Consider the following 26,953-nt stretch of genomic DNA (forward strand, 5'->3'; position numbering starts at 1 on the left):
AGATAAGTGGGGCATCCCAGTGTTTCCTCTAAGTTTGTATAGGTATTTGTACAGTGTTGAAGGCTAGGCTGGATGGAGCTTCAAACAGCGTGTTCTCTAGTGGAATGTCCCAGCTCATGGCAGGAGAGTTGGAACCGGATGATCTTTAAGGTCCCTTCCAACCCAAACCTTCCTTTGATTCTGCGATTTGCATGGCTTGACCAAAGAGACACCGATGTGTTGTTATGGGCATGGATGTCCAAGTTGAGTGTGAGTTGAACATATGGGCTTGTATACTGGTCTGTAGATAAGGTAGTTGGATGGAGCTTTTTCATCTTCAGACTAATGAAGAGACTGAGAAGTGTCCAGAAAAAGTGTCAGAGCAATTTGGAAAAATAAGCAGCTACTCTTCAGCTGTTTTCTTTAAAATGAATAACTGTAATAAATATATATACACATATATCTTTGCTGTCTTGCTTACTCTGTGAATGGCTCGTAGGTGTTTACCTGGAACTTCAGTTTTTGTTTGAGATCAGGTTTTTGACTGCTAAGCTGAATGTGCAAAGGAGTTTGAGGTTTTGTTTTTTATATTTTAAATTACTGTCGAGAGTGTATGAGGCCAGCTAGACTCAGTTTACTTCCACTGAAAAAGTATTTGACAGAGGCTTCATGGAAGTGCTCAGTGAAGGGTACTGATTTGAAACGAGGCACGAGACCGCTCTGCTTTTCATTGCATACATACAACAGTGTAATCTGAAAGTCATGCTTTTGTTGTTATTTTGGGGGAAAACAAGGGTCAGTAAGAGTTGTTTGTTGTGTTGTTTAATTTTCGAGACTGAAAGTAGATTTCTTTCATGATTTACCAGCTATGATGGAACTCTTCTGTTTCTTGTAAATGCCCTTAAGTTTAAAAGGTAAACAATACCACATGAAAAAAGTACACTTAGTGAGAGCAAATTTGGCAGAAAATGTGCTCATAGACAAAGTTTGCTTTAACATTTGAAAAAGTTTACAATCTGTATTGGTGAGTGTGTTTCTTTAAGTAGGTGCTCTGTATCGTGCACGCTTTTTGTACCGTGTGATGCAGAGTCTGCCAAGGTAAGTATGAATTTTATGGAATAACAGCATAAAGAGCTACTGTATATAAAAAGGAAGCCAAAACACCCTGCAAAAAGCCAAGTACATGAATTGCCTGGGTACATGGTTATCCACTTAGCAGTCTCTAACCTGTACCCATTAAACGTGTAGTACCACAGGACTTCATTTTGTAAGAAATAGTCTTTTGTAGCTGGTATTTCTGCCCCCCAGTGTTTTCTTTCTACATGAATAGATATACATAGGTGTTTTTGTTTGTTTTTTGCAGAACTATAAAAACCAGGGTCCCTTAATTCCAGCAGGAATGCAATATACAATATATAACACAGTGCACATAAGACAGTCTGTGAATACTTCATCATTACCACCCTGATAAGGATAAGATGCTTCTAAATGAAATTATTCTGAATGTTTATTTCAGTGAATGTGTTTTATTATACACAGCACATGATTAATTTCCCAAGCTTGCTATATGTGGTACTTCAGACCCTGTTAACATTTTGTGAGTGCAATTGTATGTTGTGGTCTGTAGTTGGATAACATAAATATATGTCTAGTTTTAATTACATGTTAAAGTCTGAATGTGAATTTGACACTAGGTAACTGAGTAAATGATGCTGAAAGGCAGATCCTGTTCCAATTACTGTTCCCTTTGGTTCTCTAAGAGCTGCGTCTTTGAAGATGCTTGACATGAAGAATCACACTGGCATGGGTGCGCGTGGGCAAAGCAAAGTGGTGCATGTTTACACAGAAGTGATCTCAGACTAGATGTGAAAATGCATATGACTCGTGTTTTGGAGTTGAAAGGAATGGGGAAAGTATTTTTCTCATCTCCCTTTAAGAAATAGTCATTGTTTAGGTATGTTCTGTCAGGTATTTTGCTTGCAGGGTAGCACAGTGCTGTGGAAAGTTTCGTTGCTTTGCACTGAAGCATTCTGATGTTAACATGATAATGGTTACAGGGTATCATTTTATACTCAGTACAGAAATGTAGTCTATTGTAGGAGTCCTTATATGAAGATATACACAAACAATATTTTACTGTAGAATTGATACAAGTCTTGATTCCTAAATACGAAGAGCTTTTAATGTTAAAACCATTTTAATGATAATGAGTAATCCTGATATATATATATATATTTAAGTAAATAAGTGCATTGGATAAAACAAGGCAGTAATTTAAATTGTTTTGCTCACATTTTTGTCTCAAAACATAGTCCAGTACCAGTTACCCTACTGTAACAATCTTTCTATCTTATTTTATATATACTTTCTGTCTGACTGGGGAGGGGAACCACCTGCATAACTTGTTTTGAATTTATATCTAGGGTACGTTATGCATTTTAGGATAATTTTTGATTGATATTGTTTGCAAGATTCATATTCGAAAACCTTAGTAAAGTAAACACAAACAGTATTCTGTTCAATAGTGTTCTATGTGTTTTTTCAACAGTAAGTAATCATGCAAGTTTAGAGTTATTTCCTTGAAGTGAGAAATAGCTATCTGCCTGTGTAGGGGGACTTTTCAGATTGTGTTGGTGAACGTGTTCCATAATTCCATAATTGCTTGATGGAAGATATTTCAAGTGAGACCTGCTAGCATTTCTAAAACTTAGGAAGTCAAGTCCATGTAGTGCTTGCAGTACAGTAACCAGGGTGAAAGGTAGGTCCAGGCTCAGTAATTTCTGACAGCCAAGTGTCTCAGAAGAGCCTCTTGCTGGATGATTAACCCATGGTTAACCAGTTGGTGACAAAGGAGCGCTGCTGCTGGGACTGACCTGAGGTGGAAGATTGTGTGTTAAATACTATGGCAAGTGTTAGAGCTATAGGATCTCTATTGGCCTGAGGTGTTGTGGCAGGTGATGTGAAGATGCAGTTGCCTTGTGAAGTTAGTGACAATGGCTGTAAAGCTTTGGTTGTTTGGTCTTATGCCTAATTGTCGTGTCTTACATAGTTGAGAAATCTGGAGATACAGCACTGGGAGAATAAGACTAATTTGCTTGTAATTTCATTTTCTTGAATTAGATTAGCATCCTTGAAATACAGTTTTAAGAAGTTTAGCCATAAATGCTTGTTAAATGTTCTGGTCTCCTTTGTGGCTATATTTTGTTCTGTTCTATCATCTTGTTTTTCTTAATGTCTACTCTGTTGTGTAGTCTTGGATCAGGAATCTTAGAACTGGCCTCCTAAATTTTCATTAAATAAATGTAACTATTTTAAAAACAAAAAGGCAAATGGATTTGCTGTTTTATTTTTTAAATATGTTAATAGATGGGCCTTGCCATACATTGCTGCTCTGTGTAATGTCAGTGTACTGCCCACAGGGATGTTTGAAGTGACACTTGGGGACATGTCATTTAAGCTACTGCTTGGACAAGCTGACTTTTTAAATACCATCTTCATACTGTGAATACTGATGACACATCATTAACTTCTGCTGTACTGTTGTTCACATGTCACTGTATGTAATTGGAATTGCATCAGTGCTCTAACCTCACTTTAACCAGGATTTCTGTAGGGTGTAATTAAAACATCTTAGAGGCATTTCAGTGAATTGCAGTTAAGCACCAAGTCTGAGCAGGGACTGTGAGGGTGCAGTCGTGTCTGTGCCCATTCACTACCTGCTTGCTAGGCTTCTCTTAGTACAGAAAGTATTGTGGGATTAAAAGTGTAACCATCCCATGTATCCCTTTCAGGGGTTGAAATTTAGTGATCTGCATCCAGTGCGTTGTGCTTGTTCTGGAAGTAATATTACTCAAATTATTTTCATAATTTTAGTAACTAAAAGTTAAATGTGGAATTATTCAGCTGGCGTTGTGTTTTAGTGCAATATGTGGGTTGCTTCTACAAGTAGAAACTTTTGCCTGCCTTCTCTGGAAACAGCCTAATGCGTGTGAGGGCAAGTTTGTGTTCCCCAGCATTGCAAACTGCAAACTCTGCAGCTGTTCATGGGAGCTGCTGCTGGAGAGAAGCACACAGTGTTAGGAAACGTTAGTAGTTAGGAAATGTTGGCAAACAAAGGCTTCAGCTTTGGAAATGGAGATTGGAATGTACAAAGATGAGTCTGTGAAAAATGGGGGAAGAGACCTGTTGTAACTCCATAGGAGCATGTATTCTGGCAATGGCAGAGAAAAGGGGAATTAATACTGCCCCACAACTGGAATAAACTGAGAACAATAGTGTCATCTTTTTTATATGTATGTGTATCATGTCCTTAGAGCAAAACTTTAAACATTTGCATTTTATTCTGATTTGATTATGAAGTATACACACTTCCAAATTTGATAGAAAATTTGGTCAGGTTAAAAGCATTTGATACAGGGCAAGAAATCCCATCAGCTGCTTAAGAATTAAGTGGGCTGTGAGATAGCAGGTCTGGGTATCGGAATGCTTGTCTGGATGTGCCTCGTGAGCTGAAATCTGCTTAAGCAAGAACCTGCAGTACCAGGACAAGCTGGCATCGAAGTTGGTAGGAGTGATGTGGGCAGTGGTAGCTAGTCTTTCTGGAAATGAGATTTCCTAGGACCAGCCCACCAAAAGGACAAATGGCAGCTGTTTGACAGCAGTTTCTACTGATAGCAACAATCATGCAGTGTTAGGGAAACCAAACAACTTCCTAGGGTGACTGAGCTAGAGATCAGGATGTTCTTCCTGTCAATTGCCATTGGCTACATTGAGGTTTTAACCTGGAAAGCATTTAGAATTTCACTGAATCTACACAAGTCAACAAAAGGGTAATTTTTTTGTGTGTATGAAGTAGCCTAATTTATTCTGCTTCAAACATTGGCCTGCAGGGGGCTTCCTTGCTGGTGGATAGCACAGCATCAGTGTGTTCTTCCTCCTGACGCAGCCGAATTCCAGTTACTTAGGCTTTAATTGGATGGCAGATAAGATAATTTGTTTTTCTGTACCTCAGCTTGAATAAGTGTTTTATGTAGACTTGGAATGAGTTGAGTAAGTCTAGGGGGAGAACTGACCCAGCAGCTTCTAACTGATGAGCAGATTGACTGTTTCAAACTGCGGAGATGCAGCTCATATGGATTCTGTTCATGAATTGTAGTCATAGAAGAAAACTCACCTGATGAGTTCACACACTGTTTTGGCTGTTGTTTCTTTTTATCCAAAGGAGACTATGGTAGTCCAGAATAGCAGTTACAAGCAGTAAAGATGCAATAGTTCTGTCTAACATCACCACTCTGTCGGACTTCTGACAGTTTTGTTGTACGTAGTGTGACCTGACTGATCAGATAGCAGCAGCAGCAGCAGCAGTTACCAGGGATAAGAGCCAAGCTGACCTATTTTTCCTTTATTTCATTCTCTCTCTCTTTCTCTCTCACTCTCCTAGTCCTTTTAAATCTGTAATTTAAGTTTACAATCATCCCAAAGAGCTTCGTGGGTAGAAAATCAGATATAACAAAAGAAATTATTGTAGACATTTAACTTTTAAATTACAGACTATCGATGGTCCCTGCGAAGTCATAGTTCACACGTGGGAGACTCATCTACAACCACGATCAATTACCCCTTTAGGTATGGGCATAAACTGCATCTGTTTGAGGCATATGCATAAGATTGCTAATATGCTGCACATTGGTTTAGAGGGATTGGTAATTATAGATATAAAATAGTTAAGTTTATTAATGTTTTGGAGGTATAAACTTTTCTTTGCACAACATGGACCTTACTCTCAAAAAAACAACCCCATATATCTATCTGTATATATATGAATCAGTGACTTAAAAATGAAGTGGGTGTGGAATTCTTTGCTGCCATCCCTAAGATGATGTGGGCTATTTTTTTTTAACTTGAAATGTAATCCTTTTTTTCTAAGCTCAGTTCTTTGAGACTAAGGATCCATTTTTTTAATTATTTTTTTTTCCCTCCCAGAGAATGTGGGGAGGGGGAGGGCATGAATTCACTATTGGTTTTGTTTAAATACTGTATCATTAGTAAAATTTTAATGCAAACAAAAAAAAATAGGCTTCTAAGTAAAATTAATGTAAGAAATTTATATGGCTAATTTATATGGCAATTTAGCAAAAAAAATGTTTTGCTGGAAGCAAGAGTGGCATGCGGACGTGCATACAAGTTCCTAATGCTTTTCTGAGGTGGGAGAATTTGGGTGTTTTGCTGGTGTTTAAGTGATAAACTTTGACTGAAATTTAGATCTCTAATGCTGCTTAGAATGGCATGTTCTATGCATTGTTCCTTCTAGAATGTGAGAAACGTTATTTTCTCCCCACTTCTCCACACAGAGTATTTGTCTGTTACATATCTTCTGATTCATTGGAAAAATACATCTTTTATGAAGAAGATGATATTAAAGAAACTTAATAATGCATGATCACGCTCTTTTTTTTAATATAATTGCTATTGAATTAATGCAGCTAAATGTTTGTATTCCTGAAACAAGTTATTTCTGTGTTTTTCAGTAATTAATTAGGGAAGCAGTCTGCCCTCTCTTAGGCTTTACGCTTTATCTCTCAATTCAGATAACTCCATTGCATACAATCAGGATTTTTTTTTTCCAAGTAATACTCAATACTTTTTGTCTCTTCAGTAAATGAATTAATGTCAAAAACCTCTTCTGCAGATTTCTATGGTTAGGATGCTTAATACTTCAATGGAACATGAAGCTAAAATAAAATTGAATCACAGAAGTTAGGTTTCCCACGTCTCCATGAAAATAGGGGCTTTCTTCCTAAGCAGTCTTTAAGAAAACACAGCAATACCAGGATGTTAGCTCTTGGTTATTATGACCCTAAATTGTTGGTTGATAGTTAGTAAAAATGGAGAACGGAATTATGAGTCCTCCTAGGAGAAAGTCAGGGTTAATGGCTGTAACAACAAGATTTTATTGAGTCTTGTGAGAAACTCCTAGCTTGTGTATGCTACTGCAATTCTGTTAATGCTGTGCCTGAAGATTTCAGCTATTAAAACTTAGGAGAGAGGAAGGATAAAAGTAGCTGTGAAATGGGTGTTTTGATTATTTCATCCTAGAGTAGGTTTCTGTCATGTGGACAGAATATGCATTTTGATTGTGCCTAACTCAATAAGACTTACCTGTAAGTGTGCAGGAGAACAGCTTTCTTGTATGTTTGCAAGAAATTGGAAGGGCTTGGACACTACCAAGAAAATCACTGTAGGTTCTAGTAGGATGTAGATGTCAGCAAACTCCTGCAGCAAACTGAAATCATGCAGCTTTCTTGATTTTTTTTTTTTTTTTTTAATTTTTTTTTTTATTATTATTATTTTTTTTTTTTCAGTTCAGATTAGTTCAGGCCAAGCACAAATCTTAGGGCATTTTTTGGCTTGATGGGTTTTTCTTGCAGAATGAAATGCATGAAGTTGTAAAAAACTTGATAGAAGGTTGCAACAAACATGCTTATTTTTTCTGTTTCAATTTTTGTGCTTTTTATTAGGCTCTTTAGAAACAAAGTGGAAAAGTAGAATATAGCTTGGCAGCAATTCCTGCTGGTATCAATACTGATTAGTGTCTTCCGTTCTGTTTGTCCCCTCGTTTCAATTCTAGAAAATGAAATGACCATTGACGATGGATACTTCGGAATTCATAGTAAGTGAAATTTGTTGATCTTTACCATGTTTTTATCTTTGACAAGGTAGTTGAAAAACATGGCGAAATACTTAGTTTAGACATGAATTTTCTGCTTTGTTGAAAGAAGAGCTGAAAGGCTGTCAGCGTACTGGTGTTGGATAATTAATGCTCTGCCCCTTGGCACCTATGTTGCCTTTTTATGTCTTATACGTTTTGTCTCAAAGCTTTTCTGTTTTCTTTCACATCTCTATCAGAGGAGATGTTTTGTTAGGAACTCTTCAAAACTATGGCATCTACTTTGATGCTTGGTCTGGCAGCTTGTGCTTCCTGGCCGTCCTCCTTTGTAGATTTCCTTCTCCTGATGGTGAGGTTGAGGATTCTTTGTGCTTTTTCCCCATCATATCTGTTACCATATTCTGTCCTCCAGTCTTATGCTGCTTTACTGGCCTTGCTTGTGATGATATTTCTGTGCCAGTTGAAACAAGAAGTTTTGAATTGCTTTTGAACTTGCAGTTTCTGTCAGTGGTGATCCATGACTGAGAAATCCAGGACGTGAGACTGTTTTGTGTACCTCTGGACACATAGCTGTTGATATTCTAAGTACAATTAATGCCAAAGCACTCAGTGCTTTCCTTTGGACAGTTGCCATGTGAAGTTGGCATAGATCAGTGTTTCTATTGGTTTCCTTTAAAAAACAATGAACTGCTACGTATCTGTTGCCTGTTCTAGGTAGCTTGGAAAAGACAGGTGAAAGGATGTTCACAGCAATTGCTTTGGAAATACTATTGAATAAAGCTGATAGAGGAGGATTGGCTGGAAGATGGTGCCAGAGGATCTGTATTTATATTTAACTGTCTAGGTTCTCCTTTAGAAATTAAAGAAGCTTTTAAGGTGCCTTTATAATGGTTGTTGCTGAATTCTTAACAGATGGCATTGAAACAGTGGATGCCGGGTGGCTGACCTGTCAAACAGAAATACGATTGCGTCTGCATTATTCTGAGAAGTCCCCTGTAATGATATCAAAGAAGAAATTCAAAACATCGAGGTTTAGGTGAGAGCCTGCTCATCTTGTTTGGCAATTTACCTCATGTTTTCCATATTCTGCCTAAAAAATAGAGTTGGATCTGCCCTGTTAGGGTTTTTGTGGCTGTCACCTCCTTTGGCAATGCTATTTTTCAAGGTTGTAGGGTATGTTTAAATACACTGTGATGTCTTGTTCTGTGAGGATATTCAGAATGTCCAATCTGTGTAAAGAATTTCTGGTTGTAATTGTTTTGAGGCAAGTTAAATTTTGGTAGTGAGTTGACATCTAAATATAACCCTGTATCCTGTCTGCTTTAAGATGACACAGATGGGGATAGCTTCAATGTGCTTCCATCACTGATATATTTGATTTTGCACATCAGTGAAATTGGATGTTATTTGGAATATTTGTCCTATGTAGGATTAACTTCAGTCTTGGGGAGAAGGTCATTCATCTCAGTCCATTATATTGCAGAAACTTCTTTCTGTTTACTTTTAAATGATTATTCTCAAGATGCTCACTAATTACTTCAGAGTATCCTTTTTGTGATCTGTATTCAGAGGCTAAAATTACACAAGAAATGTGCCTAGCAGTAGCTGTCAACATTCAGTGTTGATTTTGAAGAACTTTGTGGGTTGCAGAGCAGAGGAATAGGCTGCTCAGATGGGTTGTGGAGTCCCCTTCTTTGGAGATGTTCAGGGCCCATCTGGACACTTACCTGTGCAACCTGCTGTAGGGAACCTGCTTTAGCCAGGGGGTTGGACTCGATGATCTCTAGAGGTCCTTTTCAACCCCTGCAATTCTGTGATTCTGTGACTACTGCTATTTCTGGTGCTTTTGCTTAGTCTCCCAACACTTATGGGTATCAGTCTTTGGAGAAAAGCTGTCTATTTTGGTAGCCCAAATCATTGGTTAATGTGGTAGAAGTCTGCTTTACTGACCATTACTACAGTTTTCATGTTTACTCACATTCCTATATTAGCAGTGATTTGAGCACTGAAGTTAAACTAAAAAAAAGGACTTAGAAAGCACCAATTCCAAACTTAAACTTGTCAGGGTCCACTGTATGCACTGCTTTCCTGTAGCTGGTGGTGTTGAAAATAATTCTTGTGTTCTCTTGTAGCTTCTGCTGAAGCTTCTTTTTAATTCTCTGGTATTTCTTCCTATAACAATTTGTTTTCTGTTTCTGATTGAATAGAGTGAAGTTGACTCTGGAAGGCCTGGAGAAAGATGATGATGATGAAGAGGGCCAAGAAAAAACGTCTCCTACTGTTCCTCAGAAGATGGCAAACACTGTGGAGTTCTCCTTAATAAGCAACAATGAATATAAATGCCGACACTCTCAGCCAGACTGTGGATATGCCTTGCAGTCAGATCGATGGCTAGAATACACCATACAAACCATGGAGCCTGATAACCTGGAATTAATCTTTGATTTTTTTGAGGTATGTCACTTCAGCACTTAGAAGCAACTCCGATCTTAAATTCTGGAGTTAGTGGAGTCAATTAGCATCAAGTTTCACTGTTAGGATTGAGCTGCTGGCTGACATATTTGAACTTTTGAATGTTGTTTGTGTAAACAAATTACGATACAGTTTGCTGCTGCTCCATTTTACAGAGAGGCTTAAGTCATCTCAGTGTTACACTGCAAATTTTGTGTGTTCTGCTTGTTTAGAAGTTAGTACAAATCAGTGTGTGGTATTGTTAGGTTAGCTTGTCTGGTGTCCTTTACCAGAGATGATTTCTGTTTATCCTTCGGATCTTAACAGTGTGTACATGGACTAGTTAAATTGCAGCTATTTCATCTTGCCTTTATGACACATTTGTCAGGACTAGCTAGTGCAAATTAAAACCATGCTTATGTAGAGTCTCACTGTGACATCTGCAAGTTGCCTGAAATGTATTTCCTGAAATATTTTAATATTCCGAGTTCTTTTTGCCAATGAGAGTAAATTCTGTCTTCTCATACTGCTTATGCATTAAAAAAATGTTTGGACTAAAGGTGCCCCTCTACCACTTAAAATTGTAAAGTGGTGCTGTAGCTTCTTGACTTGATCAAGCACTTGTTCTGTGTGCTACCTACGTACCTCCTCCTTCCCTGCAAATGAATGCAAAGCTCTTTTTAAAATGTATATTGTACTATATATACATACATGAAATACATATGTATAATATTTTATACGTATTTTATATATATATATATATATATATATATATACAACATATGTAGAAAAAATTGAATTACTTTGCTCTAAATGTAACATGGAAGTTTTAGAAGAGATCCTATTCCTTGTATCCAGTTGTGCTCTGAAAAGATTACCATACCTAAGAGTTTTTGAAAATGACCATATGTAACTCTCCACCAACAATTTCATATTTCTGATCATAACTTGCAACACTGTTACACAAAAACAATTCTGGCCTGAAGTTTGTGTTTTCTGTGACGTGTGGGAGATTGGTGGCATCAATGACTGTCTTGCCGAGGAAAGGTTTTAATGAAGTAAGAATTCGTTAGTATTTTCATCCCCGTGTAACAGTACATGTTTTGGTTGGTTTGTTTTCAGGAAGATTTAAGTGAGAAAGTAGTGCAAGATGATGAGCACCCAGGTCATGTAGGTTCTGCCTGCCTCCTCTCATCCACAATCGCAGAATCTGGAAAGAGTGCTGGAATTCTTACACTTGCTATTATGGGCAGAAATCCAAGGAAGACTATTGGAAAAGTCAGAGGTACAGGCGGTACAAATGAATGTAGATAACTTCACTGGAAGTCACTTATCTACTAACGCATGAAGCTCTTGTTTTTTCTTGTAGTGGACTACATAATAATTAAGCCAATCCAGGGATACACTTGTGATATGAAGGCCTCGTATGCAAAGTACTGGAAACCAAGAACAACTCTTGATGTTGGACACAGGGGAGCTGGAAACTCTACAACAACAGCTAAGTAAGTTCATTTGTCCTCTAATCTGAGATATTATTATTTAATGTTTGGTTTCATGGGTATCAACAGGGGAAGCAGCTAATTTCAAATTATGAGCTGCAACTCGTAATCGTTTTAAGTCCCTTCAATATCAAATGTGAGTGTTCTGTAAAACACTTAGTTGTATTTCTGTTGCTTTGAGGGACTATGTGACATGCATCTAATAAAACCTTTTCCTTTGCTGTTATTTCAGACTTGCTAAGGTTCAAGAAAACACAATAGCTTCTCTGAGGAATGCTGCTAGTCACGTATGTACACGTTTGTGTAAACACAGTACTTGTGTAGCTGCCATGTTTAATTTTCATGATTCAATGTGATGAGTGTCAAATGTGCTGATTTTTTTTTTTAATTTAAAAAAAGGCATCAAATCATGGAGACTCTGTGGAGAATACAAAGGAAAGTAATAGCTTAAACTCTTGTTCTTAAGTTATTAAAAAAAAACTTCCATCTACAAGGGCTGCTCCTATTTTGTTATGTTGGCCCACGATGTTAGAGGTCGATGTTGGTGGTATGGCAGTAAAAGTTGAACCTTCCCACCAATATCCCATTGCATTTTGTTGCTGTCTGACAGGTGGCAGCAGAGGGGCAGTCTGACACAGTGGTGTCTGACATGGAAAAGTGTGTGAGGCAAAAGCGTGGTTCTGAATTCCCCTATGTGGAAAAAAAAAATCACAGCTACTGATATTCACTGACATTTCCTTAATGCTTCTGGAGACCAAACAGTGGGTGTGAACACAGTGAGGTGCTGAGTGGTGCATCGTGACAGTGACCTGAAAGACAAATCACTGTCTGGATGGCCATGAAGATTTATACAAGCGCAGCATGCAGTCTCTTGTTCATTGCTGGTGAAAATACATAGCTAATGGTGGTGGCCAAATTGAAAAAGTGTGTTTGTGGCTGAGAATTTGCTCTGTCAAATAGTGCTGTTGTGCTCTTTGTGTCTGTCATAGTTTCCATGGAAATAAATAATGATCTATGTAATGTGTTCTAATGTTGTTCTAATACAGGGAAATTTTAACTTCAACCCTGCAGAAGCGTATTTGTTCAAAATTGTTCATGATCCTTAAGAAGTTTTGGCTGTTCAGAAGTCAGTCAGCATATTCTCAGGCAGTGAAGTTACTTTTTGGAGACAGCTGAGTATCTAAATCTGGTCTCCAAAACAGAACTTAGGAGCTGAGTTTCTAGAATGCAATGATTCTCTGATCCTGTAGTTTTTACAATGGGGAATTTGACTCCTGATGTAAGACTTTCAATTTGGAGATGTTAGCCTCAGGTTCTTTAATTCCCTAATAGAGGCAGTCAGTTTTTTTCTTTCAGAAATAGGTCACTGAAGTGATCTGAGGTAAGACTGAGCTAGGCAAAGAAACAGTGAGACAGTATAGCAGAGTACCTTGAGTCCTATGGAGGACATTCCTTGTGTAGCTCCTGTTTTCTTTGGAGATCTGCATACAGTAAGTTGTGGCTATGAGGTCACCTGCTGCTGAACTACTGGGGTTCCTTAGACTTTTCAGGTATGTCTCCACTAATGTGGTTTCTTACCAGGCATCTTCTGAAGTTCTTAAAGAGATGAGAATAGAGTCATTATTATTATTACTCCATTTATTGAGTTCTTAACTCCTGACTCTCCAAGAGTCATAGCTGAAAGCTTTCTCTCAGGTGAGTTTTGAAGTGCAATTTGAAGATATTGTCTGAAGCACGCACTGACTGCAGTGCAAATGAAAACTGCAATTACCAAAGGATCTGTTCAAACAGAGCTTTTTCATTTCTAGGAGAGTGCTGCAGGTTTACAGCTAGCTTTGAAAAGCCCACAAAAAGTATGCTGAGGCAGAAATTGACTTTAAAATAATCATTTTTACCAGATGCTTCCTACTGTTTCTGAAAATGAAACGGCTCATAGCCACTGCTACAAAAATAATTTTCACAGAAAGGAGCATTTAGAGACAGCCAAAATCTGTCAAAAGAAAAAAAAGTTTGCGGTTCTCTCTTCCTATGGCTGCCTTCATAAAGATTATCCTTAGAGTCTTGCTTTAATCTTTGCTTTTATTTAGGCTTAAAGAAAATATTTTCTTGTTTCTTTGTTTTGTTTAACCCTTTATTGAATATGATGTAATTGTTAATGACCAGCACTGTGTTCAACTTCTGGATTAATGTCCAGGACCTGTGAATATTTGGCAGCTTGTACTCCTGTGTGTTGTGCCACTCTGTAGGCCTTGTGCGTTAGCAGCAAAGTGTTTATTTGTGGCTTTGTGCTGTTTTCTTTAGGGAGCAGCATATGTGGAATTTGATGTACATCTTTCTAAAGATCACGTGCCCATTGTATACCACGATCTCACTTGTTGCATGGCCATGAAAAAGGTAAGGATGAGATGATGTTTGTAACTTAAGTGTGACCTTTTCACAAACTAAAATAGTTTCTCATAGAAATAGTTCTGAATATTCAAGGAATGGAAGGGAATGGAAATGTGGCTTTACTATATGCATAAACTTGAGCTGAGGACTTGAATTCTTCGTTTTGATAGCAACAGCATTTCAAGTGCAGTTAAATGATAACTGGAGTTATTGGACTTACTCCTTAGCTTTTGTTTATTTATTGTTTGAAAGAAAAATTTAGAGAACTTCACTGTAATCTGTAACATCTGTTGGGATCCCTTATGTTGCCAGGAGTAAGACCTTCTGGTGAGGTTTTTTGGGTGGATTGTTTTTTTGAGATAGGTAGTCAATATGATTCTCAGCATGATTTCTTCCCTCTGCTGATACTTCATGGTACATTTGTCTTAAGAAGTAATGTTCTTAAAAATGTTTAATAGGTCAAACCAAAGTCTGCTTTGCATTATAATAGAGGCCAGTGGATGGAAAGCAAAACATTAGAAGAAATAAAAATCTTCATTTAGGAGGTTGCTGAACAGTTGGGTTAGCTACAAAGAGCTTGTCTGCCATTAATTTTTCCTATTCTTTCTTGATTCCATTTTTTGTCTCTCCATTTTGATCTTTCTTTAGCTGTCAGGTAAACAACATACCTCATATCTTGTGGGGGCTGTAAGTGAGGCTGAAGAACTGCTTTGAACTGCTTGGTGGGTCAGAGGGAAAGGAGTTAAATGAAATGCTAGGAGTAGAAAAGAAGACGTGAAAGCAAACATCTTGTTCCTTTCCTTGCTTAACTTACCAACTGCTGCAGTTGTTAACCAAAACGTTTCTGCTGTGAGTGCTGAGAGTACTATAACTTCAGTAGTGAACGGTACTGCTGCTCATCTACATAGATTATTCCTTGAAAGATATCCTGAATTGGCAATAAAATCAAAGATAGCATAGCAAGATAGGCTGCAAGATAAGTTCTCTTTGCTCTCTGTGCCAACTTGTTGTCATCAACCCCTCATGCCCATTGCAGTATAGCAATTTGTAGCAAGTTGGTCTGGGACAATTCTGGGAATGGAACTCTAAGAGAAGTACATATGTGGTACATATTGAGTCAGTACTGTCTGAGTGAGCACAAATTTCTTTGGAGTGAGGAGAAGTGAGAATTGTATTGACGTGATTTTTTTTTTAACATGAGATCATTGCAGTGGGGGGGTTGTTTCAGTTTTACCAGCACACGTGTCTCTTTTTACTTGTTTCTGAGAGACCAGGCAAATAATAATAAGCTGAATCGCCTTGGAGCATTTTGATGAATTTCTTTACTTGGGGATTTTTGTTTTTCTTTTATTCCCCTGAATAACTGATCAAGTTATTACAGAACAAGTGCATTGACTTTTATTGAAGGTCAGCATGAAAGAGTTGAAGCCTATGATTTGCATAAAGGACCAAATCCTGATTATTTTTTTTTTTTTCAAATTGACACTGGTTTTATGCATCGAGTGATAACAAATTGACTTGTGACATGACTTGTATCTTTGTAAGAAAGAAAACTTTAATACAGTAACATTAAAGGCAACTAAAAGCATACAGACTTTTATACTTTTCAGCGATTGTTATTACGTATTATTTCTCTTCAAAGAAACTGGATACAGAGCCTTTGGAGTTGTTTGAGATTGCAGTTAAGGAGCTCACATTTGATCAGCTGCAGTTACTGAAGGTACTGTTACTTGGGCTGTTGTGATGTGCTGGGTGTGGGATTTGTAGTGTTGGTTTCTGGAGTAGCCGTAAATAATGTGGGAGAGTATATGCTTTAAGAGGAGTAAAAGTAGAACAAGTAATTAATTCCAAGCACAGTGCTTCTGGAACATCATTACAGCTTGATTAAATTTTGTTACTCAGGTTTTTTTTGTCTTTTTTTTTTTGAGAAATATCATCCAAACAACTAGAATAGATCCGTATCGTTATGCTATATGCTAATGTTATTTTTTTTTAGAAGAGGAAAAGAGGGAAAGTGGTGGTAAGGTTCATTCAAAGCCAGTGCTTTGGAGTAGTTGAAGAAAAGATGCTATTCACCAGGTCTATCTAGTTCTTAAATTTCCCTGCTTAAAAGGGAGATCCAGATTGCCAGCTTCCTCCGTGGGGGTGCGTGTGGAGGTTTAGAAGGGTCTCTGATTCAATACTGGATTAAACAGACTGACTAGAACTAACTTTATTAATAATTTCCGTTGGGTATTGCTGTATCTCCCAAACAGAAAAGGCCTTCCTACATAAAAGGGAGTTGGAGAATAAGACTTGCTACTGAAGACCAAGCTGAGATGCCTGTCCTTAGTCAGGGAAGCATGTTGCTGAACCAAGAATCATGTGTTCAATTTAATTTCTAGTTACATAAACCGTGTCTGTAGTGGAACCTCAAACTTAAGAATAAATAAAATAAAAATCATACATTGTGTTTTATTTGTAATAAGATCTCTGTGGGTAGAGCACTTGTAACTTTCTTCTTCTGTCTTACAGCTGGCTCACGTGACTGCCTTGAAAGTAAAGGATCACAATGGTGCGTACTAGTTGGCAGGAGCCTTGGGGTTCATGAGAGACACTGGGTGGTTGCAGTGACTTGTTCCAGTCACGTCTGGCCTCTTGAACACTTAAGTAGCTTCTTGAATTTTGTGCCGATTGTAGAGTTAAGTTTTGTTTGTTTTTGCCAGGATGTAAATACCTGGATGGGAGTTCTTCCTCAGGAAGAGAGGGGACAGGAGGGTAGCAGATGCATATATAGCTACATATGTATTTGAGTAATAAGATAACAGCAAGATAATTGCATGTAGTGTAACCTTACGCTTCTCTAACTACTTTTTTGGCAGTTCTTTTGCAAGCTTTGGTAACTGCTGTAGATTGTCTTACTGGTGCTGTAAATCTGGGGCTGTAATTCATCTCCTTTATGGGGACAGTGAAACGAGGCAAGAACCTCACACATCCTACTTGTCTCAGAAAAGATAAAATAATAATAAGCCTTGACAGGCAAGGCTGCTTCTACTGGATGTGATTCAGTGGCTGAATGAGTGAAGCATGGAGGAAATTCTGTCTGATAAACATTCTGTGGGGGGAAAAAAGTTTCCCACTGTCAAAATAAGAATTGGCAACATGGTTGGTGGAGTGTGACTATCAAAATATAGACCTGATGTCATTTTTCATTCTTATAGACCTTGTGATGCCAAACTGTTATTTTCTTGTTGGAATTAGGAGTGCTGCAATCTGTTTTTATCTAATATTTTGTATTTCTTTTCAGCATCCTTTAAAGAAGAAGAAAACTCTGCTTATGAGACCCAGCCATTTCCTTCTCTACAGAGAGTAAGAATTAATCACCATCTCTATTGCTTTATACTAAGGAACATGAAAACGTGTATTTTCCTTTCAGTGTTGCAGCACGTAGAAATGCTCATTTTTAATTTAGCCATCCAATATCTATGATGGAGTTGAGAATTTAGGCTTTATTTGGCTACTGGCTCCTTTCCAGCACTTAATAGTCTGCACACCTTTCAAGGTTCTAAGTTTTGTTTTTTTAATCACCTTTTAAACTCCATGATTTTCGTGCTTCAGACTGTGGCCTACTGAAGATACTTTCTACATTCAAAAAAAACCCAACTTTGTAGAGAAATGCAAAACGTTTTTTGTGAGTACAAATGAGGCACTTAATCATAGGCGTTAAGGTGAATGACTTACTTTTATAATCCATTTTGAAGACAAAATTCTTTAAGACAAAATTTGGACAAATTTCTTTATATCTGTCTTTAAACTGATTTGTTTTAATCAGCTCTTAGCCCCCATTGAGGTTAAATCCCAGCGTATTATCCCAGTAGTTACCTAATAGTGCTTAGTTCTCCCTCTTTGCTGTACAGTCTGTTCATAATGAAATGTTTTCAGGTTCTGGAGTCAGTTTCGGAAGATGTTGGGTTCAACATAGAAATAAAATGGATCTGCCAACAAAAGGTAAGTAAATGTACAGGTGATGCACGTTGTCTACAGCTTGTAATTTGATGTGACAATTTTTTATAAGCTAAAAAAAAATTTTTTTGTTTTAATGTAATTGTTTGGGTTTTTATGACCCATTGTCTTTAAAACAGAGCAAATGATCATATGCAAATACAATTTTCAAGTAATAGGATGGCCTAGTGCAGGGTCAGCTACAACACAACGCAGGAACAAGAATACTGTGGACTGGATCGCTTAGTGCTCACTCCAGAGAGAAACAGATGTCAGGTCTAAGACTGGATGTCTAGAGTGGGAGAAGAGAAGTTAAGTGCAGTGGTAGGTGGAAGTCTCTGTGCATGGGCTCATGCTAACCCTCCCAGGGATGGGCGATAATAGTGATCTTTCATGGTTTTCCCATGAATTTTCAAAATTAAAGAAGGCTTCGTAGCAGCTTTTCCATTGGATAGGAAAACAGTGGGTTTTTCAGTGAATCTTCCTGCTGTTGGGATTCAGCTGCAGTCTCAAACTGACAGACCTCTAGAGCTGTAACAGGCATTCAGTAGCTGAAGGAGTGACTGATATATTCACACGTTCAACCTAAGCCAAACAAGAATTCTGTTTGCAGGAGACTATAGCTTGTTAAAATAATTTTAGTGTTACTTAAAATGGCTGAAACTTGTCCTTTCTTTTTACAGGATGGACAGTGGGATGGCAACTTGTCAACTTACTTTGATATGAACCTCTTTTTAGATATTATTCTGAAAACTGTTCTGATGAATGCTGGGAGGAGGAGAATTGTTTTTTCTTCTTTTAATGCAGATATTTGTACAATGTAAGTTAAGAAGAGAGGAATTTTTTTTTTTTTTTAACTTGATCAAATTTATTTTGGATTTAAGAATGATCAAAAGATAACTAACAAGTTCCATTTGGATGTAAAAGTTGGGTGCCAAAGTAGTGGGCAACTGAAACAAGAAACTTAAACCCCTTTGCCATCAGAACTGTGCCGAAAATGAAATAGGAAAATGAAGGTTAAGTGGATTCTTTTTGTCAGGTGCCTTCCTGAATGCTGAAGTCTGTCTTGACAAGTCTAGTTGTAACAAAAGGAGGCCCAGATTTCTTAGGGGATCACAGTCTTTTATTTCTTTTTTTTTCCCCAGTTGTGATCAGAAGGTATGCCAGCCTCATTTGCAAACCAGCGCACCAATTCCAAAGCTTTGTGCTCAACTGTTTTCACTTCATGCCACTGCACTGCTGTTATTCAACTTGAAGAACGCAGCATTAATGTACATTAAGCATTATAAATTCTGACCGTGAATTTTCATTTTACTCTGTTATGCAGATAAGAAAAATAGAGAACTGGGCAGTCTTTGAGGATTCTGTATAAACATCTTGAGGATGTGGGTCAGAGATTACTGCAAACTCTGCCTTCACTTTAACTCTGTATACAAATTTGAATACAAATCTGTCATGGCAACAGACTGCTGGAATAGTTTGTCACATAGGCTAGTATGAAAACACGGTACTGTCTTGTTGCACCAGATAGGGATTAAATGGACGTGCATTAAAGGGGGAAACTTTTAAACACTAAAGTAGAATTGCCATGATTTTTAAACAACTTCTTACTTGGAAACTTTTTCTTTTTAATAACAGGGTTCGACACAAACAAAATAAGTATCCCGTGTTATTTCTCACCCAAGGAGAATCTAAGCTCTATCCTGAGCTCATGGATCTTAGATCTCGTACAACTCCAATTGCCATTACTTTTGCACAGTTTGAAAACTTGCTGGTAAGCTGACAAGTTCTGGTATCATTACGCAATAAAACCAAATTGAATTACAACCAATTGATGTAAATCCATCTCTTTTGTTTTTAACCTAAAATTGCCATCAAACTCATACTAGCATGAACAACTGCCAAAATTCTAACATGAACAACTGCCAAAATTATGATCATTACTTTAAATTTCTCTTTAAATGTCTACGTTACTTAAAAAAATGATATCAGTGAACTCGTATTAAATTATTTATGTGAAATGGTAAGGAGCAGTAAGTGTCAGTGGATAAAAATGCTAGTGAGAGAACTTCTGAGAAACGTAATTTTAATTTTTTAATGGAAATGTTTTTGTATTTCAGGGAGTCAACGTGCACTCTGAAGACCTGCTGAGGAATCCATCGTATATTAAAAGAGCCATATCTAAAGGCTTAGTTATTTTCTCATGGGGTGATGATGCAAATGATCCAGATAACAGGAAGAAGCTGAGAGAATATGGTGTTCATGGGCTAATATATGACAGGTACCATACTGTGCTTAAAAAAATTAAATAATGATAATGAAGCTTATGAAACTGTGCTATACTGAATCCTGGGAAACTTCACATTCCTTTTTGACTGACTGGGTGTAGATTATCTTCCTTAATACTGCAAACACAGCAAGAACATAAACCTGGGTAAGGAGACACGTGTTCATTTGTATTCATGCAGCTGTGTACATGAATCAAAATAAGTTTTGCTTGTCTGTGGCTAAGCAAATACATATGTAATATGATGTGTTGCTCTAAGAGCTGGTGTGTAATATACACTGTCAGTAAGCTATTAACATTCCTGACAGTCGTAAAACTCTGTACCTGACGTGGTGAGGGCGATTATTTAACCACCTGACTGAAATTTCTGGCATTCTACCATCCTCGATGGAGATGTTAACACAGCTTTTAAATGAATCAGTTTCTTTTTTTTCCCCAGCATTCTCTTTACCTGTGTTTGAAAGCTGTGAGTGTGCAGTTGTACTACTTTTCTGTACTGAAATTAGCGTGGTGTGACTCCGGGCAAACTGCTGAAAGTGATCACTTCAGAAACCAGTTGATGGATATGTGCAGTTCAGGTGGACTTCAAATGTCTGCGGTAGATCTTTGAACAAAGATGTTACTTGAGGTTCTCAGAAATATCAGAGATCTCAGTCCTTTGTCATAAAAGATATAAAACTAATACTAGAAAATAGTTGCACATACATAAAGTGCTCAATTTGCATTAGCAGAAGAATCTTGAACTTGAAATCTCTCTGGCAGAAGATCTAAAACAAAGAATATGCAAGTGGGAAAACATTGCGTGTAATCAAGACGTCCAAATGAGAAGAGTCTCAAGCCTTCAAACTGTTTGCTTTACAAAGGGAATTGTTTTGCACATTATTGTACCAAGGATAAAAAGGCATTGGAAGTTAAGTATTTGTCAGGGGTTCTGCTCTGTTCTTTTTCAAGTGAAAATGGAATGTCAAGTTAGGATGTACAGAGCAAGCAGGACAAATACACTCCTGCAGTTCTAGGCACTCAGTGCAAAAACACTTAATGCTCATGAATCCCTTATCAGCTACCGAGAGCCCTCCCAGGTAGGTGGGCCCAGTGATGATCTGGATTGTTGGTGGTCTTGTTTGTGCTGCAGGAAGTTTGCCCCTTACCAATTCCTTGAAAGGAATTTCGAGGTTTTTGCACTAGGGATCAGCTTCAGACTTACATCACTGAAGCGTTAAGTCCTCTTCATGGCTACAGCAGTGAGGCACGTTAGGTCTTTCTTACAACTCAAAACTCAGGGCCGTTTAGTGGCTGGAAAAAAAGATCTCTGGACTGGTATGGAGAAAGAAACATGGCAGGTACTGTGTTTTAATCAAATTGTACTGCAGAAATGGTTCTTAGGAAATGTCTGTTCTGATGTCTGCTAATCCAGTCTTTATAAGATGGTAATTACTCCTGGAATCTGCACTAGGGTAGTAAAATGGGCGACAGCTTTGCTTCTGCCTTGGTGCTGCTTTCCCCACTTAGATATGGAAGTGCTTTTGGATATGCAGTTGCTCAACCCTACTGAAATACTACTGCATTCTTGTCAGGGCTACAATTCTGTGAAGCGTCATCTTGTGTCCTTTACTGCTTAGAGCGTTAAAGCTACAGCATGATAGTAGAATACATTTCACCTCCTGTTTTGAGTAACACATTCTTTGTTGTTGTTTATAGGCTACACTGCCCAGTGGATTTGCCCTAACAAAAAAATCTTTATCCTTTCTGTACTGTCCAGACCACCCAGATTCTTAATAATACTCATTTCTTACTCTCTCATTCCTATTTCTTCCACCTTGCTGACATCCTCCCACAAAGATAATACCAGTTCCTAAGCTCTTCCTTAATCCTCAGTTATTTCTCCAAAGTTTGCAGTAGAATTAAATTTAATACATATCCCTTACAGGGAACATGATACTTGCTGAAAATTGTATCTCATCTTAAGCCCTGGATGCTTTGAAATGTGGGTGGTACTTGCAAATCCTGGATGGTATGCCTAAGTGTGAGACCTGACTGCGAGTGCTTCCACTCACAATTGGAGTTGGTGGGTTAAGAAACAGTTGAAAGAACTAAGAAACTTTGAAAGAACTAAGTTAATATCAAGAGTTAAATTACCAAAATTTCAAGAGGTGTGGTGTGAGCATCAATTACGAGATATACAGAATCTGTATTCTGTGGTGCTTGAAGTTTAGAGGTGGATAAATTCAGTACTGCTGTGAAGCTGAACTGAAGTAGTCAGGAGAGACAGATGGACATGGCTGTTTGAAGGTCTAGAAATATGCATGGACTTTAGTTACCTGTTCTATTATTGTAAAGCTATTTGCCTGTTATTGTAAAGCTAATAAGCCTGGCATTTTATGTTGCTATTTACTTGTGCTTTACTAAACCACCTTTCCTAGTGTTGTTAGCCAGAATATTAGCAATTACAAGGATTTCAGTGAATTGAGCTTGCTTGGATATGGCCCTGAGTTACTGCTTTTGTGAGCACCTGGTAGCTGTCAAAGCTCATGTACTGTCTGGATAGAGATGACTTCTATGCGCTGTTTTTCTGAACTTTAGTCTGCCCTGTAAAGATGAGCAAAAACGTTGTTGTGAAGATGGGAGAAAAACTGTGTCCTGAATACCAGAAGTTGCTGGTACCAAATGTCGGGCAAAACAAATGCAGGTAGGGGGGTCTGACTTTGTTCTGCATGGGGAAAAGTTGCAAGACTAAATCTGGGCAGCTTGCAAATGCCAGTGCTGTTTAAGGAGCCGTATCACTGGGGCTAGGGGAAGAAACTCCTTCCATCCACTCCTTTCTCCACTCGGGCAATGGATTATTAGACATACTTGAAGTCATTAAACTGAAAATGAATCGTCTTGTGTTGTTCACGGGACAATATTCTGCTTTTTTGCTATGTTCAATGATCTTAACACCTAAAATGCTGGAACTACATGTGTTAAAAGGATGGTCTGTAGAAAAAGTGCAGCTTTGCCAGAATAGCCAGGCTTCTATTTGAGCCCTGAAAAGTGCATTGAAAATATGACTGGACATCCTCCTGTAACACTAAAAGCTGAATATCATGCTTAAAACGCTTCTTGTGTTTGTTTTTGTTTTGTTTGAAGTGTAGCCTTATATATATTTTGAAATACAAACCTGGTGTAGAGAAATTCTTGGAATTGGCAGAAAGGGTGCATGTTAAGGCAGGGTTTTGGAGGGCATCGTGGGTTGTTGTTTTTTTTCTCCTGCAAAAGCTTTGTAAATAGCGTGGGAAATCCTTCTGTTGAATTTAGTTAGTAAGATCAGTAGTCCCAAGGTTCTGTAAGAAGCTGGCTATCTACTAAATACCGATGTGGAGACGGGGTGGCTGCTAACTTCTATTTGCATTATGGGACATTTTTAATCCTCTCTGTACAGTCAGAGCTGTGCTTGTTCAGTAATACATCCAGCTGCATGGAAGTGGTGAAGCCAGTCAGCCTGCCATGTGTGCCAAAAGGCTTTTCATCAGAAATCTGAGTGTGTTGGTCTCCCCTCCGCAGACGGGTTCCGTGCTGGCTTCAGTGTGGCTCCTTGCTCAGCTGCAAGGCTCCTCACTACGTTCTGTTTTCCAAAACTAATGCAAATGTAGTTGCTGTAAAAGGCAAAAGAATTTTAAAAACTTGTCAGAACTAAAAATCTGTTTTAAAATGTGCCATTTTATTTGCCTGAAACTGAGCATTACTGAAATAAGTGTAACAGCATGCATATATGCAGGAATAACTAGCAGAGGTTGATTTTTATAACTGAACCTGCTTAGTGACTAAGGCATTACCTGGTGGCAGGGTAAGCCTTTCCTGTTTTCTGAATTGCACGGTAAGCCTGAATTTGGCTTGAGATGGAATGAAATAGTGTTTGGTAGCTGAGAATCTGCTCTCTCAAGTAGTATTATTGAGCTCTCTGTATCTATCAGTTGTCATGAACATAAATAGGAGGCATTACTTTTGTCCTTGTCTTTTCTTCACTCCTCCTTGGATCAAGCTCCAGCCAAAGTTAGCAAGAAATACTTCACTGAATTTTAATAAAATTTATTAAGGAGGGAGATCCACATGAGTAGTAGTGTGTTACAGTCTGTTCAAATGATCTTGAAGCTCCGAACTTGCAGGTGCTCAACTCTGCTATCTGTGACAGCAACAGGGCCTGAGGGAACGGCATGGGGCTGTGGCAGGGAAGGGGCAGCTGGGGGTCAGGGACAGGGACTGTACCAGAGGGCAGTGGGCACGGAACAGGCTGCCCTGGGCAGTGGGCACTGCCCTGGTACCAGTGCTCAGGGAGCATTGGGACACTGCTTTCAGACATTGGTTTTGGGTTTAGGTGGTGCTGTGCAGAGCTCAGTTGGGCTCAGTGATCCTTATGGGTCCTTTCCAACTCAGGATGTTCTTTGGCTGTAGGGTTTGAAGCCTAAAATAATGTTTTCTGCTGCTCTGTGTCAACTGTGAAAACATATTTTCAGAAGAGTGACAAGGGTAGATACCAGTGGGTAACTACTTCTACATCAAATCAACCATTGTGTAAAAGGCACAACACTGTATGCTGCAACATTAGAGACAAGACTTAAGGTAATGGTCTCGAAGGTTGTGCTTTTATAGACTTGCTGGTGTCTTAGCTTCACATAAACATAGAATGGTTTGTGTTGGAAGGACCTTTAGGACTACCTCGTTCCAACCCCCTGCTATAGGCAGGGACACCTCCCTTTCAACCAGGTTGCTCACAACCCCACCCAGCCTGGCCTTGAATGATTCCAGGGAGGGGGCACTCACAACCTTTATTAGGCTTATTTTATTACCAGCAATGATTTAATCTAGTATTTCTGTGAACTGTCAGGTAACTGTTATCTTTTTTTTGTTTATTTAGGATATACGACTCGAATCCCGAGCAACCAAATATATTTCAGGTAGAGCAACTGGAACGTCTGAAGAAGGAATTACCAGAGTTGAAAAGCTGCGTGTGTCCCACTGTTAGCCACTTTAAGTCCATATCTCCATGTAAATGTCATCTTAGTTGCTTAGAAGAGAAAGCTGTAGATAACTTGCAGAGCGTTCAAATGCAAAAGGACTGACTGTAGGCAGAATGCTGGTTTGTATCTGTTTAATTGTGACCATTGAAACAGTGCTATCCATGCCTTAGTGTTTGTTTATTTTAAGTTTCCCAAACAGCAATAACTGTGTTCCTCCCTTCTGACAGTACTTGTTCAAGTTCCAGACAAGATTCAAGTATTGAGCCAGCTGTAGCTGTTGTCCCAGTTTACGTAGTTTTAACTTTCTCATAATCAAGTCTCAAATTTTGAAAACAAAATGAAGTATTAACACTAAGTGTATTTTAAAAATAAGCACTCTGAGGAGTGGAATCTCAAAAACCACATTGTAGAGAAATTACAATGATCTGGTAATGAAAGCAGTTAAAGAATACATTGATCTGACTTAAATTGTACTTGAATAGCGCAGCTTGTTAGCCTGCACCTGACAACAGGAAATGAAGAGTGGTCGTAAGGCACATCTAATTAGATCTGGCCTGAATAAATTGGTACCTCATCTATATACATATATATATTGTATGTATTTGCACTGAGACATCAATGTGTACTAAGCTTTGTGCCATTTCAAAAACATCTGTGCATTTTCTTTAAGTAAATTGCAGTGCATGTGAACTCATTTCCTCCCCCTCCAGTGGACATTCAGGCTGCTGCCGTTGTTTCCTCATTTGCCAACCGAGTGGTACGGTGTCTGTGTGGAGCAGTGAGGGGTGAACCACCAGAGCCACATCTTTCATTTATCACACACAAACCTGCTGAACTTTTTAGGAATGTTGCTTAGAATTTTAACAGAATTACAGAAATACCTTCAGTGGTTGATAATCTTTTGCACAGTAACCTTAATAAACAAAATATGTACGAATGCACAAACTCTACAAAATGCATGCTTTAGTTATAAGCATGGGATTTAGGTGTTTGAAGTCCTTGCATCTTTACGGTGCTAGTTATGTGTGAAGGGTGCAAGGACTCACTGAACTACTTCATTTTTTTTTGCCTAAAACCACAAGCCTGTTATTCACAAACATTTGGAGGAGGAAGAAGAAGCTGTACCATACATGGTTTGTCTTTTTCATATAATATAAGCCACTAGCTTTTGTATTTTGCAATATTTGATTTATTATTACTGGTTTTTTGTTGTTGTTTTTTTTTTCTTTCTTTTTCGAGCAAGAATCACAAATGTTCTGAATTCAGATAATCTGTATGCTGTTGGCTGATACCTGTCCCTTGTAATTTATTACCAACTCATAGTTTAGAATTAGTAGATGCATGTCCTTTTTCCTTCTGGAGTTGCAGGTCATGCCAACACAACAGCTGTAACTTTCTACCGAAGTGTTAATGTATAGTAAGAATGGAAAATATTTATTTTTTTTCTCTTGTAAATTGACAATGAAAACAATAGTGTGTACTATATCTTTATATACAGTCATTGCAACATAGAACTGATTGTACAGAGTAAAGCCATTGCAAATATGTGCTTGAGCTCACACCTCTGAGCAGTTTGAAACAGCTTGTTTCAATTTGCCTTGTGTATTTTAGTATTTAAAGTTTGTCCTGCACAAACAGCACAGTAATGACTAGAAACTTGGAAGCTGTCTTTTGTATATTAAAAAATAAATTAAATCTACCTTCAGAA

General features: G+C 38.1%; 1 protein-coding gene across 7 annotated transcripts in view; it reads left to right on the forward strand.

Moving 5' to 3' along the window:
• Nucleotides 1-26,953, forward strand: part of GPCPD1 (glycerophosphocholine phosphodiesterase 1) — a 39,520-nt gene extending 12,567 nt beyond the window's left edge. For 5 of the 7 annotated variants that reach the window (XM_052695949.1, XM_052695966.1, XM_052695957.1 and 2 more), the window contains exons 5-20: nucleotides 5,529-5,604; nucleotides 7,607-7,648; nucleotides 8,558-8,681; nucleotides 9,853-10,099; nucleotides 11,219-11,381; nucleotides 11,466-11,598; nucleotides 11,828-11,882; nucleotides 13,897-13,989; nucleotides 15,626-15,703; nucleotides 16,498-16,537; nucleotides 17,270-17,331; nucleotides 17,905-17,970; nucleotides 18,648-18,784; nucleotides 19,603-19,738; nucleotides 20,085-20,245; nucleotides 25,143-26,953. In XM_052695949.1, coding sequence (XP_052551909.1) covers nucleotides 5,529-5,604; nucleotides 7,607-7,648; nucleotides 8,558-8,681; nucleotides 9,853-10,099; nucleotides 11,219-11,381; nucleotides 11,466-11,598; nucleotides 11,828-11,882; nucleotides 13,897-13,989; nucleotides 15,626-15,703; nucleotides 16,498-16,537; nucleotides 17,270-17,331; nucleotides 17,905-17,970; nucleotides 18,648-18,784; nucleotides 19,603-19,738; nucleotides 20,085-20,245; nucleotides 25,143-25,347 — 1,818 coding nt within the window. In that variant the 3' untranslated portion in view covers nucleotides 25,348-26,953. Of the gene's footprint in view, nucleotides 1-5,528; nucleotides 5,605-7,606; nucleotides 7,649-8,557; nucleotides 8,682-9,852; nucleotides 10,100-11,218; nucleotides 11,382-11,465; nucleotides 11,599-11,827; nucleotides 11,883-13,896; nucleotides 13,990-15,625; nucleotides 15,704-16,497; nucleotides 16,538-17,269; nucleotides 17,332-17,904; nucleotides 17,971-18,647; nucleotides 18,785-19,602; nucleotides 19,739-20,084; nucleotides 20,246-22,831; nucleotides 22,938-25,142 lie in introns of all 7 variants that reach the window. The other 2 variants (XM_052695985.1, XM_052695994.1) reach the window with 2 other exon arrangements.

Source organism: Tympanuchus pallidicinctus, unplaced genomic scaffold (assembly GCF_026119805.1).
Source record: "Tympanuchus pallidicinctus isolate F22 unplaced genomic scaffold, pur_lepc_1.0 scaffold1, whole genome shotgun sequence".
Taxonomy (NCBI): Eukaryota; Metazoa; Chordata; class Aves; order Galliformes; family Phasianidae; genus Tympanuchus; species Tympanuchus pallidicinctus.